The sequence below is a fragment of the Rhincodon typus genome, chromosome 39 (assembly GCF_021869965.1).
Source record: "Rhincodon typus isolate 14 chromosome 39, sRhiTyp1.1, whole genome shotgun sequence".
In the NCBI taxonomy this organism is placed as follows: domain Eukaryota; kingdom Metazoa; phylum Chordata; class Chondrichthyes; order Orectolobiformes; family Rhincodontidae; genus Rhincodon; species Rhincodon typus.
Genome location: NC_063370.1, coordinates 6,628,211 through 6,644,024, shown reverse-complemented (window position 1 = coordinate 6,644,024; position 15,814 = coordinate 6,628,211). Strand labels below are relative to the sequence as shown.

Here is a 15,814-nt window from a genome sequence, read left to right as displayed (position 1 = left end):
AGGTACTACAGCCACATCACCTTTCTTAGTACCTGCCTACAGAACCATTTCTGATGAAGGGTCTAGGCCTGAAACGTCAGCCTTCCTGCTCCTCTGATGCTGCTTGGCCTGCTGCGTTCGTCCAGCTGTACACCTTGTTATCTTTTCCTCCCTTTTGTTGTGTTTTAAGTATTGTTTGAATAAATTTGTCCTTTTGCTTAACGTCGAATAGTTTGACCAGTCAACTTGCATCTGGAACACAGCACTTTACATTTACCTTTATAAAATAAGAAAAAGTTAGGGTCTAGTCTACTTTCATATTGAGAGGGGGGTCTGGTCTGGTCCATAACAGACTCCTGTAGCTGATTTTAAGAAGCAAATAGATTAGTTACATTTTTGAGAGTTTTACTTTTTTTCCCTTTATTTCTTGGCAGGATCCGGCTCAGTCAGTTGGTTTCCATCCCAGTGGGTCTGTTGTTGCTGTGGGAATGCAAACTGCAAGGTAAGGGTGCTTTGAGTAATTGCTGAATGCAAATCCGATTATTTATTCGTTGTGTTGCAGGCACAACTAGCTGTCTCTTAATTTTCATACCCATCGTAATGTGATAATACTCATGCTTATGAGAGGCATGCCTGATGCACAGTCAGTTGTTAGGGTTCCCCGATTTAAGAATCAGAGGTATAGATAAGGTGAATGACCAGTGCCTTTCGCCCTAGGGTGGGGGGTTGGGGGAGTTCAAAACTAGGGCGTATGTGTTTAAAGTGAGAGGAGAAAGATTTAAAGGCATTAGGGATAACTTTTTTTTTGGAGTGGTTCGTGTGTGGAATGAACTTCCAGAGGAAATGGTGAATACAGGTACAGTTACAGCATTTAAGAGATTTTGGTAGGTACATGATTGGGAAAAGTTTGAAGAGATATAGGTGAACTGCTTGCAGGTGGGCCTAGTTTAGTTTGGGAACATGGTTAGTGTGGAGTTGTTGGACCAAAAGGTCAACACAGAATCCTGCTGGAGGAACACAGCAGGTCAGGCAGCATCAGAGTCGATGTTTTGAAGGGTCCCGACTGAAAAGTTGACTCTCCTGCTCCTGTGATGCTGCCTGACCTGCTGTGTTCCTCCAGCTCCATTCTGTATTGACTCTGACTCCAGCATCTGCAGTTCTTGTTATCTTCTGGGCCAAAAGGTCCGTTTCCATGCTATATGACTCTATCTTGGTGTCATATTCTGCTGTGGGACTTCACCTTATTCGGCAGGCCAATTCTTGCTCTGCAGATCACCTGGGCACATGGAGCAGGGCATCCCACAGGGTAATGGGACTGGGAGAGCAAGATTGGCTCCATTTTTCTTTCCTTCTCTGCTTCCATTATTTAAGACTTTGAGACTTCCAAGTAAAGTACAGCTTTGGGTATGTCATCACCATTTTTTTGGGTTTTTTTAACAGTTTTGGGAGCGTTTGCTTCCCTGTCATTAATGCCTTGAATATCAGGGACAGCATCAGGAGTGTCTTTGAAACATTTCTCTTCTGGAAGGCTGACTAGAGTTGAGAATATTGGTAGCCTGGTAGTGAGGCAGAAGGAACTGAAAACAAAAGTTCATTACGAAAAAACAGTTTGAAGTGAAATTTCTAAAAATCCTCACTTTATTTATAATTTAATATGAAGCCTGTAGTTCCTCAGTGCCACGTCTGTTACTGTTGTTTTTTTCCATTTTTGGTATATGAATGTTGTTGGCAAAGCCAGCATTTGTACCCCATCCCTAATTGCCCTTGTGAAGGGGGTGGTGAGCTGCTGCCTTGAACCATTGAGGACCATGTGCTTTTTAAACTGTGCGGCAATTTTCAGACAACTGCTCGGGCCATTTCAGAAGAAAACCACATTGCTGTGGATCTGGAGTCATGTGTAGGCCAGACCACGTAAAGACAGCAGGTGGATTTTTAATGACAACAGTTTCACTCTTGCCATTTCGAGACCACCAATATTCATGAACTGAATTTCCCCAGATGCTGTAGTAGTCTGTAGTGAAACTGTGGAATTCTTTAACCCGTAAGGCTGTGTCGGCAATGTCAAGTATACTCCAGGCTGAGACAAACCAATTTTTAATTGGGGGTGGGGGTAGGGAAGGCAGTAAAGTGGAGTTAAAGGTTCATAGATCAGCTGTGAGCTCAGTGAATGGTAGAACCGGTTTGAGGGGCTAAATGGCCTACTTCTGTCTTATGGTTTTGTTGATTCAGGCCTCTGGATTATTGTGTTTATACTTAGCCTTTAAGAGAATTCCTGTTTTTTTTAAAAGGAACCCGTATGTTGTGTGTATACAACGTGTGACTCTGCCGGCCTGTCTTTGTTTGTAAGCTAAGCACTCGCTCAAATCAGTTAGTTTTGATGCAATATCTGCTTCATAATCTGTAATGTTTTACACTGTTTTAAATAAACTAATCCATGAATTTAATCAATCCCTAATGAGTTTTTCTTTCTTAAACCCTTTAGTGTTGACAGTAACACTTTGCTACCTTACCTTTTATCTCTGCTGTGCCTGAGGGTCCGTTGCATTCACTAGTGCTCACTGATATGGAAAGGAAATATTTCTGTCTCGAACACAGTGGGGTTTGATGTGTATGTGATCTTCCTCTGCTCAAATGAACACTCTCTCTATTTCAGCCTGGATTCAAGGGGATGGCTCTTCAGGGAGGTTCTGTATACAATAGTTGAAGCACAAAGGTGTAACATTGAGGCAATTGTTTGTGCCATTTTGTGTAGAGTGAGTTGTGCACAAGGCTACTTTTTGCTCTTATTAAAAACTGAAAGAACTGCAGATGCTGTAAATCAGACAAAAACGGAAATTGCTGGAAAAGCTCAGCAGGTCTGCCAGCATCTGTGGAGGGAAAATCAGAGTTAACGTTTTGGGTTATTTGATCCTTCCTCAGAACTATACCTGAAACATTAACTCTGATTTCTCTCCTCAGATGCTGCCAGACCTGCCGAGCTTTTCTAGCCATTTGTGTATTTGTTTCTAATTTTTGCTCTTTACTTCCTCCCTGTTCACACTAGAGATTTTATTTCAAAAGTATACTTAGTCAAAAACACAGTTTTTTGGTTCTGTATAGTACCATACCAGAAAACCAAAACATAAGAGTTTGACTCCAGCTATGTCTTTGGTTTGTTGGATAGGGATCACCTAAAACTACACTGTCCCTGATCTAACACCTGCTCTCTGGCTCTCTCTCAGTCCCACGGACTCGTCACTCTTGTTTGCTGACCTACACTGGCTCCTGGTCCGGCAAAGCTCAGTAATTGGGGGGTGGGGTTGGGGGGGAACGGTGGCAAACATTCCCTGTTTTCCAATTCCTTCAATTTCTATATTCCCCTCATTCTAACCAGATGAGCAGCCTAATTTTTATTGCTCTGCTATTAACAGCTGTGCCTTCAGTTACCTGAGCACTAAGCTCTGAAACTTCCACCTGTTTCCCTCCCCTATTTAAAACTAACCACTTTTGGCCAGGCATTTGATTGCCTGTCCTACAATCTCTCCCTGTGAGTTTCTGTAAATTTTGACAGGAGCCTTTTTTTTTTGCGTGCTTACTTACTCGTGATAGCATCAACTGTGACTCTCATGCTCTCTATCTGGCTCTTGTCTCCTGCAGGTGGATGGTTTTTGATGTTGAAACGAAGGATCCCATCACCGTGCATACAGATGGGAATGAGAAGCTGTCTGTGATGAGCTACTCCCCAGGTACATGAACTCTCAGGCACACCATTTATCAAACAAGCTGACCAGCCAAATCAGGGCAAACCAGAAAATTCCGGCTGAGGAATTTTTGGATTTGAAGAGTTCTGAGCCTTTTTTTATCATCCCGTTAAATGCTGCCTTCCTATTCACTTTGGTTGAATCCATCTGATCAATTTGACTAGGCACTTAAACATCTAGCATTGGAAGGGATAGTAGGAGAATTTACAGACCATGAATGTACTTCACACAAGTGGTGTTTGTTTTTTCTTTGTTTGTTTGCTTTCAATCTTATGGACTGAATGGCCTCCTTCTGTCCCTGGCTCCTTCCTGTTGAGTATGGTTTCTTCAGGTCTTGACACAAGCTCAGGCCAGGCTGCTTAGTTTAAGTGTCACTGTTTGTCCTTCTTGATAAGAGGCACAGAACATTCTCTGAAAAGAGCACCTCTGACAGTACGGCATCCTCTGTACCGCATGAGTGTCAAAACATAGATAAGAATAGGAGTAAGACTATTGGGCCCCTGGAGCTTGTTCTGTCATACAATAGGATAGTGGCTGATAGTCACACAGCACAGAAACAGACCCTTCAGTCCAACCAGTCCACACCAACCACGTTCTTAAACTAAACTAGTCCCACCTGCCTGTGCTTGGCCTTTATCCCTCCAAATATTTCTTATTCACGATCTTATCCAAATGTCTTTTAAATGTTGTAACTGTACCTGCATCCACCATTTCCTCTGGCAGTTCATTCCACACACGAAACACTGTGGTTTTTTTTAAAAGAACGGTTGCCCCTCGTATCCTTAAATCTTTCTCCTCTCCCCTTTAAAAATATGCCCCTAATTTTGAACAATCTGACATTCCTCGTGTCCACTTTCCTGCCTTTCTTCACCACAACCCTTTGATTTTTAATCTGTTGGGGAAACCATCTCCACCTAAAATAAACACCAGGGTTCTGCCCCCATAGCTCCTGGTAAGAGGTCTCAACCAAAGACAGTCAACCCTCAGAAGAAATTCCTTATCATTTTAAATTGCCCCTTTTATTCTGACACCATACCCTCTGGTCCTAGACTTCCCCTTGAGGGGAAACCTTCTCTCAGCATTTACCCTGTCAAGCCCCTTAAGAATCCTATCTGTTTCAATGAGATCACCTCTCATTCTTCTTCAGTTCAGTGAGTAGAGTCCCAACCTGTTTAGCCTTTGTCCATAAAGCAATCCCTTCTTAACCTGGATCATCCTAATGAACCTTCACTGAACTGTCTCCAATGAAATGATATGTACCCTTAAATAAGGGGATCAAAATGGCTCACAATACTCCAGATGTGGTCTCACCAGTAGCTTGTCCAGTTGCAGTAAGACTTTCCTACTCTTGTATTCCAATCCCCTTGAAATAAGGGCTGACATTCCATTAATTTTCCTGATTACCTGCTGTGCTAGCGTTCTGTGTTTTGTGCACAAATTTCCCCAAGTCCCTCTTTTAGGTTGCAGTCTTTCTTCTCTTAAATAATACGCTGTTCTTTTTGGTCACCCTTCCAAAATGAACAACTTCACATTTTCCCACATTATACTCCATTTGCCAACTTGTCCACATAATTAACCTAGCAATATTACTCTGTAAACTGCAATTGTCCCCTTGGCAGCATGCCTTTCCAATCTGTTTTTTGCGTTGTCTGCCGTTTGCCTACAGTGCATTTCACTTCCTACCTCCAAGTCATTAATGTATATTGTGTAAATAGTTGCGGTCCCTGTGGAATCCCTGAAAAAGGGCCCTTCATTCCCACTTCTTGTTTCCTGCCCATGAGCCAATTAAGTATCCAAGCCTATTTACTACCTCCAACATGTTGCTCTGGAGTTTCTTTGTACTGTAGTCCTGCAGTTGGCTGTAAACACATGACCTTCAGGACTTCACTAAATTGAAGGTGCTCCATAAATGCAACTTGTTATCTCTGGAGTAACAGCCCCAAAACGGAACCTCCAAAACATCGTATTTCTGGTTCTTCTGTAACGTTTATTGGTTTTGGGTATCACTGGCCAAGCCAGAATTTGTTGCCCATCTTCGTGCTGGAGAAGACAGTGGTGAGTCGCTGTGCTTGTGGTGTAGAGATAGCCACAATGCTGTCACAGAATTTTTTTTTTAACCTCGTGATTTCTGCTGAATGTGTTAAGGAATGTGAAAAAATAGTTTGGTTGCTGAAATCTAGGAGCAGGTGTTGGCCACTCATCTCAATGCCATTTTCGCACTTACCCTCTATAGGGTGGCACAGTGGCTCAGTGACTAGCACTGTTGCCTCTTGACACTAGGGACCCAAGCTTGATTTCACCTCTGGTGACTGTGTCTCTGTGTGGAATTTACACATTCTCCCTGTGTCTCCATGGGTTCCCTCTGGGTGCTTGGGTTTCCTCCCACAGTCTGAAGATGTGCAGGTTAGGGTGGATTGGCCGTGCTAAATTGCCCCATGGTGTCCAGGGATGTGCAGGCTGGGTGAGTTAGCCATGGGGGATGTAGGGTTTTGGGTTTGGGTGGGATGCTCTTCAGAGAGCTGGTGTGGACTCAACAGGCTGAATGGCCTGCTTCCACACTGTAGGGATTCCATACCTTTCATGCCTGCTAATGTTTTTTTAGTAAAAAATTTATCAACCTCTTTCTTGAACGTGTTAAGTGAACCAGCATCCACAGCCTTCTGTGGTAGAGAATCCCACAGGTTCACTATCCTTCTGAATTAAGAAATGTTTCCTCATCTCGGTCCATATCCTGAGACTGTGACCACTGGTTCTGGACTCTCTCCAACCAGGGGAAAGCTTCTCCCTGCTCCAGTCTGTCCAGTTGTTAGAATTTAGTATATTTCAATCGAATCCCCCTCATTCTCCAAACCGCAGTGTAAACTGCTCCAGCTGAACAAATCTCTTAAGTGACAGTCCTGCTATTCCTGGTGAGAGAGAAAATTTCAATTTGTGATGGAGAATGTGGCCTTGTGTCCCTGGCTGCTTGAAGCTATTCATCCAGACTGTGAAGATCTTCATTTGACTTTCTTTCTTTCTTTCTTTGCTCACAGATGGCAATTACCTGGCCATTGGATCACATGACAACTATGTTTACATATACACAGTGGCCGAAAATGGCAGGAAGTACAATCGAGTGGGAAGGTGTTCCGTAAGTAATATAGTGGGCTCCCTCCCCCCACCACAGAGCTGGTCAATGCATGATCGAACTACAGAGAGATTCTGGCAATGTATCTAAACAAACTGAGATAACAAGGCGTGGAGCTGGATGAACACAGCAGGCCAGACAGCATCAGAGGAGCAGAAAAGCTGACGTTTCGGGCCTGGACCCTTCTTCAGAAAAAATGAAGAAGGTTTTTCTGAAGAAGGGTCCAGACCTGAAACGTCAGCTTTCCTGCTCCTCTGATGCTGCTTGGCTCGCTGTGTTCATTCAGCTCTACACCTTGTTATCTCCGATTTTCCAGCATTGGCAGTTCCTACTATCTCTATCTAAACAAACTGTGGCTTTCTCCCTCAACATTCTCTTAACAACAAATGTGACCAGTTTTTAGAATTTTAAGAGTGAGAGAGGAGAGCCATTTGGCTCATTGTTCTCTTGGAGCAGTCCTTAAGGTAGAGTGTATTGTGCTGCCATTTGAACCAGTTGCTTTGGGTTCAAGTCCCACCCCCAGGCTGGAAGGCTCACCTCTGCTGTTAAAACACCAAATACCTCAATTATTAAAATCCCTCATGGGTGAGGGGGCAATGTCTTCCACCTTGCTCCTGCACACTTGTATTTCTTCTTGGGGTTGCGTGTGAATTCTCCAAGCATGAGTCCTCTCTCCCATCCTCAACTGTTCTGTTCTCCTGTTCCGAGGGACCGTGAGCGTGTTGATGTGGTGTCTCCCTGTTTGGGCTGCTCACTTGTCAAAGTTTATCTCTGGCAACTCGGGAGGCAAGTTGAGGGACACCACTCTGTTTTGACTAAATGCAAAATACTGTTGATGCTTGCAATCTCGGGGGCAAAAAAAAACAAAAATTGCTGGAGAATCTCCGCATCTGTGGAGAGAAACAGTAGGATTCTTCTCAGGGACAGGAAGGGCTGGGAAATGCTGGTTTTTAAATGCTACTGTCATAAGAGTTTTTACAACACAGAAAGACACCCTTTGGCTCATCATATCCACACCAATCATCAAGCAGCTATCTATTCTAATCCCATTAAAACCCAGACTCCAGTTCTTTAGAACAGTCATGTGTGTTCTGAATTCTGAAGAAGCATTATGTTGTACTTAATGTCTCTGTCCATGTCTCCCTGTCAGCAACTATGGAATTCCTCCAGCAGTTCCTGTTTTATTACAATATTTTGGCTGCTCTTTCCAGAAGAGGGATGGGGAAATCTATCTTTACCTGAATCCTGACCAAAGAATTCTTATTCTGGTTTAGGGACACTCCAGTTTTATAACTCATCTGGACTGGTCAGCTGACAGTCGCTATATAGTCACAAACTCTGGAGACTATGAAGTCCTCTTCTGTGAGTACGGAGAGTTTCTAACATTGTTGGGAAATTCTGCAGATGCTACTTGTACGTGGGGAAAGTCTTCACAAATGTCTGTTCTGTTATTTAGACAGTAACTATGTCAAGTGTATGGCTCCTACCTGGCATGCTGTTTTATTGCAAGGGGGATGAAATGTAAAAACAAGGATGTTTTGCCACAATTGCATTGCACATTGGTGAGACCATATCTAGAGTAATGCATACAGTTTTGGCCTCCTATGTTCTTTTAATAAAAAGAACATAATTACTCTAGAAGCAGTTCCAAGAAGGTCCCGTTGACTGGTCCCCGAGAAGGGTGGGGGTTCTCTTTGTATGGGGAGGTTGGATAAATAGAGTCTGTATCCATTGGAATGGAGAAAGATGAGAGATGATATAACTGAAACATGTAAAATCCTGAGGGGAACTTGATGGCATGGATACTGATAGACCGCTGCTTCTTTCTGGGAGAGGTTAGAACCAGGGGAAACAGTTTACAAATGATGGGGCTTCCATTTCAGACAGATTAAGAGACTTTCTTTTGGGTTAGAAAGTTCTGAAGACTCATGTGGTGATGCCGATGTTGGACTGGGGTGGACAAAGACAGAAGTCACATGACAGAGTTGCAGTCCAACAGGTTTATTTGAAATCACAAGCTTTCAGACTGTAGCCCCTTCATCAGGTGAAGTGAGACAGAAGCACACAGAACATAGAACTTATGGGCAGAGAGATCGAAAGATCTACAATTTATGTGCGTGAAGTATCAGATAATAAGTGTCTGCAGGTTACCAAGAGTGTTAGACAGTGAATAAAGTGTCAACAGCTGAATAACCAGTGAAGGGATGATCTATAATCTGACTAATTGAGGCAGAGAGATAATTACAAAACACTATAAAAATAAGGTGGTGCTGGAGCCAAACCAAATGACTGGAATAAAATGATAGGTATAAGAGTCGCATACCGAGAGTCTAACCAAAGTAATAAATCCAAAACTCTGCAAACTAATCAACGTAGAGAGATCATAACAATTTATCAAGGTGATGGTGTCAAAATAGGACAGTAAGGAAGATTTTAAAGACACCAGACATGTGTGGGGTCACATGTAGTGCGACATGAACCCAAGATCCCGGTTGAGGCCGTCTTCTTGGGTACAGAACTTGGCTATAAGTTTCTGCTCAGCAATTCTGCGTTGTTGTGTAACTCAAAGGTTGCCTTGGAGGATGCTTACCCGTAGATTGGAAGCTGAATATCCTTGACCACTGAAGTGTTCCCTGACTGAGAGGGAACATTCTTGTCTGGCAATTGTTGTGCGGTGTCCATTCATCCATTGTCATAGCATCTGCATGGTTTTGCCAATATACCATTCCTCAGGGCATCCTTGCTTGCAGCGTATGAGATAGATAACATTGGCCAAGTCTCACAAGTATCTGCCGTGTAAGTGGTGGGTGGTGTTCCCACATGTGTTGGTAGTGTCCTTGTTGATGATCTGACATGTCTTGCAGAGGTTGCCATGACTGGGTTGTGTGGTGTTGTGGCCTATGTCCTCCTGAAGGCTGGGTAGTTAGTTTGCTATGAACAATAGTCTATTTAAGGTTTGGTGGTTGTTTGAAGGTGAGAAGTGGAGGCATGGGGAAGATCTTGGTGAGAGGCTCATCATCATTGATGACATGTTGAAGGCTACAAAGAACATGGCGTAGTTTCTCCACTGCGGGGAAGTACTGGATGACAAAGGGTACTTTATCGTTTGTATCCTTTCTGTCTTGAGTTCATTGAAGTTTTTCACTGTGGCATGGCAGAACTGGTGAGCGATGAGTTGAGCATTGTATCATTTTCTAATGAGGGCGTCCTTCAAAATCTTTAGGTGCCTGTCACATTCCTCCTCTGAGCAGATCCTGTGTATGCATAGGGCTTGTCCATAGGCAATGGGTTCTTTTAATACATTTAGGGTGGAAGCTAGAGAAGTGCAGCATCGTGAGATTATTCGTGGGCTTGTGTTAGAGTGAGGTACTGAGGTGTTGGTCCTTGATCGAGATGCGTGTCCAAGAATGAAACTGATTCTTGAGAGTAGTCCATGGTAAGTTTGGTGGGATGAAACTTGTTGATATCACTGTGTAGTTGTTTCAGTGATTCCTCGTCATGAGGCCAAAGGAAGAAAATATCATCTATGTAGCTGGTGTGTAGTGTTGGTCGGAGGTGCTGCACAGCAAAGAAGTGTTGCTTGATCTGGTGCATGAAATTATTGGCATATTGGGGAACAAATTTTGTCCCCATTGCTGTTCTGGTTGTCGGAGGTGAAGACATTGTGTGGTCGAGGGATGAAGCGGATGAGTTGCAGGATGGTGTCTGGAAATTGGCAGTTGTTGGTATTGAGTACTGAGTTCCATCATCGTGGAACATGCTGGTGTAGAGTGCCAAAACGTCCATTCCATTGTGATGAGGAATGTTCTTGGTTCAACTGGTCTGCAGGTGTGAAGTTTCTTTAGGAAATACGTAGTGTCGCGACTAAAGCGGGGGGTTGCATGTAGAATTGGTTTAATGATGCCCTCCACATAGCCAGAGAGGTTCTCACACAGGGTCTGATTGCCTGATACGATGGGGCATCCAGGTGTGTTGACTTTGACTTTGTGTATCTTTGGAATGCAGTAGAAGTCTCCTATGTAAGAAGTACGTGGGATGAGATTTTGGTGATTAATTAGAGGGTCACAGGATTTTGGGATAGATCAGAAAGTGAAATTGAGGCCACTATACGATTTGCAATGATCTTCTCAAATGATGGAGCAGCTCGAGGGGCTGAATGGCCTACATTTTAAATTTAGTATGCACATTTGTAACTCTTTGATCTTGATGTTATGATAAGTGGTAAAGAGTTTTTTTTTAGAACCGTAGTTTAAAAAATAAAGAACTACGGGTGCTGGAAATCTGAAACAACAAAAACCAAAATTGCTGGAGAACCTCAGCAAGTCTGGCAGCATTTGGGGAGAAAGAAAGCAGAGTCAAAAATTTCATGTCCAGTGACCCTTCATCAGAAACTCTTGTTAGAATGTCAAACAAGATTTAAGGGCTACTGGACCTGAAACAATTGACTCTGCTTTCTGCTGCCAGATCTACTGAGTTTCTCCAGCAATTTCTATTTCTGAACTGTTTTTAGTCTGTAGCTATCTAAATGCTGTGCATGCCACTTAGAAACTGGGTCAGCACTGACACAAAATCTCTTTAAACCAAATCCTCATTATCCATGGGGAGTAGGAGTTTGGATCTCCCATGGATACCACCAAATGTGAATACTGCTGCAATGTACAATGTAACTATCCTATCTGCAGTGAACGCCCACGTCATCAGACTGGATGAGTCAATGGGGCGGAAAATAAGCAGGTTGTAGACAGTGAATCCGTGGATAACAAGGAGTGAGTGCACTAGTTTGGTGTATACTGATTAGGAGACCATTCAACCCCCCAGTCCTGTGTCTCCAGTCAAAGCACTCCTGGCTGATTTTTGTCACCTATCTTCATATACCATACCTGTTCTGTTCTTTTTATTTTGATGGAGATTGGCTCATAGATCTCTCTCAGCAAAAGTTGGATCTTTTTGTCCCTACGTTGTAGCCCATGTTGTGGTTTTGCGATTCTGTTTCTTTCCTTCTGTAAGGCTTGTGTCTCTAAGTGAAATCTCTAACTGTCTTCCCTCCAATAGGGACTCCTAACTGTAAACAGGTGACGAGTGTGGATGTGGTGCGGGACTTGGAGTGGGCGACCTCTACCTGTGTACTCTCCTTCCAGGTCTTTGGTGAGTATTAAACTGGGGTCTGGCTTCTCCACTTATTCAAGCCCTATATGTCAGTACAGAGATGTAAAGCCATTAATTTTGACAATGGCATTAGTAGAGGAAACCATTCAATGCTGGCTTCCTGGCATCAATGTGTGTGGCTGTTGCATTCCACTGGTAACCACTTTGTGGTTTTTTTTTTAATATATTGACGACTGATGGTCTTGTGAAGTCCTTAAACTTTTATCTGCCATTTTGAAGGCAAAGCACCAACCACACACAACAGATTGGTTAACAACGTGTAAATTCATTTTCGGTGAAGTATATCCAGCACCAGAGCATGAGAACCACCTTCCTTTACAGAACTTGCAACTGAGCAACTCCGTACAAAGAGAAACTGAGACTGCTGCATTGCAATAGCGGCCACCCCAGATCCCTGATTGGCAACGTGGGGGTGCAGTAGTTTTTGGCTATTTGGCAATGGCAATCAGAATGCCAGGGCATGTCCAAACAGTGTGAAGGAATGAAGGATGGGTAGCAGCAGAAAAGTGTGTACAGGAAGTCCCACCATGTCCCACGGAAGGACAGGATAGAGGCATGTCTAATAGCAAGGGTGATGTTTAGTCTCTTTGTAGCTGCTGTAGCCACTTTGAGCAGACTGGTAGGAAATGAGATGGTTAAACTGCTTAGACTGGATGCCTGTGTACATCTCATCTCAGTGTGTTTGTATTATTCTTCTTGTGGAGGCGCTGGTGTTGGACAGGGGTGAACAAAGTCAGAAGTCACACAACACTAGGTTATTGTCCAACAGGTTTATTTGAAATCACAAGTTTTTGGAGCACTCATAAGGATGGCAGCTTCCTTCCCTAAAGTTCATGAATGAACCAGATAAGGTTTTTCCCAGCAATCCACAACGACTTTATGGTTATCATTAGACTCTTAATTCCAGACTTTTTTTGTTATTGAATTCAAATTCCACCATCTGTTGCAGTTGGATTCGAACCTGGGTCCTCAGAACATTAAGTCTAGCTCTGAATAGTCACTTAATGTTAGCTCGTGCTCGTCCTCCATGAATGCTGCCTGACCCACTGATCTCCAGCATTTGTTGCTTTCAGTACAGATGTCAGCATCTGCAGTAATTTGCTCCTTAGAACATTACCTGAGTCTCTGGATGAATAGTCTACTGATAATACCACTAGGCCATTGCATCCTCCTCGTGGGCACTGTCCCAGTGAGCACTGAGATGACCCCATTCCTGTTGTGATTTTTCCCAGGTGTCTGGCCAGAGGGAGCAGACGGGACCGATATCAATGCCATTTGCAGGTCGTCTGACGATCAACTCCTTGTCACAGCGGATGACTTTGGGAAAGTGAACTTGTTTTCCTATCCGTGCTCGCACCCTCGGGTAAGTTTAGAGTGAATATTGGGAGCTAGCGGTCTCCCTCAATATGCAGCTAATGTGCAATTACTACTGCTGCAGCTTGTAACGCTCTCGCTCCTCTATAGCTCATCTACAATTTTTCAGTGATATCTATCATCCAGCCTGCACCCAGGTCAACCCCGCTTCACCCTCAATCAGGGATCTCTGCAACTTCTCTGCTCTGATCCAATGGCTGAAGTGCCTTTTTTTTAAATTCTTTTTTCTTTTCTGAACATCACCTTTTTTTTTCTAAGAACCCTTTTCCCTCTTGCATGTTCAAGCATTTTCTCCTCTTTCAAAGAGGAGGCCTGCTGGGCTATGACTTTAAATTCTGGTCCAGATTTTCTGATGGCCAGACAGTCGTCCATCCATCCTGCAGAGCAGAGTCTGAGGGAACTGCTTGGGTTTCTGCTGTGCAATTCCCCTACACCTGGAACTTACTGAAAGTCTCCCTTTTAATAAACTGGAAAATTGCGCGGATTCCACTGGAATTCAGTAAAGTAGTTACAGAATCATGGCAGCACAGAAAAGGTTCTTCAGCCCCATCCAGTTTGCCCGGACAAAAATTACTTCAAACCTGCACTAGGCCCATAGCCTTGAATGTTATGACACTTAATGTGCTCATCCACGGGTGCACATTTTAAAAGGATTTGAGGTTTCCTGCCTCAAGAACCCTCCCAGGCAGTGTGTTCCAGATTCCTAACACCTGGAAGATGGGGGATGGGGGAATGAAAATTTCCTCAAATCCCTTCTAAACTTCCTGCCTTTCACCAATTTTTTTTTTGTTCAAATCTATGCTTCAGTTGCTGCTAATGTTCAAGAGATTGATGCCTCTTTTGACACTTAGAAATCTATTAAGGATATGGGAATAGCATAGGAAGATAGCACTGAGATGGAGCAGACATGATCGAGTGAAATGGCAGAGCTGACATGCAGGTCAAAAGAGCCTCCTCCTATTTCCTTTCTTGATCTGGCCTGAATGACCCCTTTATCATAGTTTCCTGCTGCCTGCAAAGGCCACTGTTTTTGCCTTTAAGAAGCTACATGGAGTAGCTCTTGGCATTTTTTATTTCAAAAATATACTTTGGTCACAAATCTTTTAATATACATATATTGTCACAAATGCAGTTCAGTTCAGTGTGGGAGCATATCAAGTAAACATAAGGGTTTGACTCTATCTCAACAAACTAAAGGTATCCCTTACACATACAGGACTTTATTTACACGCATTTGAGGCACCGGGAGGGTCCAATAGCTGAACAGACCCCCACTTACCTCCAGCAGGACGACCTCCGGTCTTTCCCCACTCCTGCCGCAAGCTTTGGCGCGTAGCCCTTGGCATTCAGTCAGTTCAGTAGGAGTTGTTTTGGTTTCACTGTATTTGGCTTTTTTTTCGCTGTTTGGCTTGGGGTTTTTTTAAGAAAGCTCATGGTTGCAACATGATGACTTTTTTCTCTTTGCTACCTCAGTGCCAATTTTGTACAGACAAATCCATATCGGTTTCCTGAGACAGAGCAAAGTGTGCGAATTCCACTTACTGTGCTGTGATTCTTCCTGGCAGTTAGTCAGTCATCGATGTACAGCATGGAAACAGACCCTTTGGTCCAACTAGTCCATGCCGACCAGATATCCTAAATGAATCCAGTCCCATTTGCCAGCATTTGGCCCATATCCCTCTAAGCCCTTCCTATTCATATATCCATATATCCATCCAGATGCCTTTTAAATATTGTAATTGTACCAACCTCCTCCACTTCCTCTGGCAGCTCAATCCATACACACCCCACCCTCTGTGTGAAAATGTTGCCCCTTAGGTCCCTTTTTTTTTTAAATCTTTCCCCTCTCACCTTAAACCTATGCCCCTCTAGTTTTGGACTCCCCTACCCTGGGGAAAAGACCTTGGCTAATCACCCTATCCATGTCCCTCATGATTTTGTAAAGGTCTATAAGGTCACCCACCCCCACCCCCACCCCTTCCCCCTCTCCCAGCCTCCAACACTCCAGGGAAAATAGCCCCAGCCTATTCAGCCTCTCCCTATAGCTCAAACCCACCAACCCTGGCAACATCTTTTCTGAACCCTTTCAAGTTTCTCAACATCTTTCCCATATCAGGGAGACCAGAATTACATGCAGTAAAATTCTCTGAAAAAGAATTCTATCAGCCTACGGCTTTGTAATGCGGTTTTACTGACTAGTTTGCTTTAATGTAACAAAATAATGGCTACTTCTGAAAGACCAGTTATCTTGCTTCCCGTTAACCTGGGTGCTCAAAATTAGTTCAATGCCTTTTTTTTCTATTGATCTTGCTCACTTCCCTCTTTTATCCTGCCCGCATCATCTCGGTCCTTCTGAGATAACAAGGTGTAGAGCTGGATGAACACAGCAGGCCAAGCAGCATTAGAGGAGCAGGAAGGCTGACGTTTC

General features: G+C 43.6%; 1 protein-coding gene across 1 annotated transcript in view; it reads left to right on the top strand.

The window, feature by feature from the left end:
• eml2 (EMAP like 2) overlaps nucleotides 1–15,814 on the top strand; it is a 62,610-nt gene that overhangs the window by 39,481 nt on the left and 7,315 nt on the right. Inside the window, exons 13-18 of the mRNA XM_020536191.2 lie at nucleotides 414–481; nucleotides 3,616–3,704; nucleotides 6,752–6,849; nucleotides 8,121–8,208; nucleotides 11,899–11,991; nucleotides 13,245–13,375. Coding sequence (XP_020391780.1) covers nucleotides 414–481; nucleotides 3,616–3,704; nucleotides 6,752–6,849; nucleotides 8,121–8,208; nucleotides 11,899–11,991; nucleotides 13,245–13,375 — 567 coding nt within the window. The remainder of the gene's footprint in view (nucleotides 1–413; nucleotides 482–3,615; nucleotides 3,705–6,751; nucleotides 6,850–8,120; nucleotides 8,209–11,898; nucleotides 11,992–13,244; nucleotides 13,376–15,814) is intronic.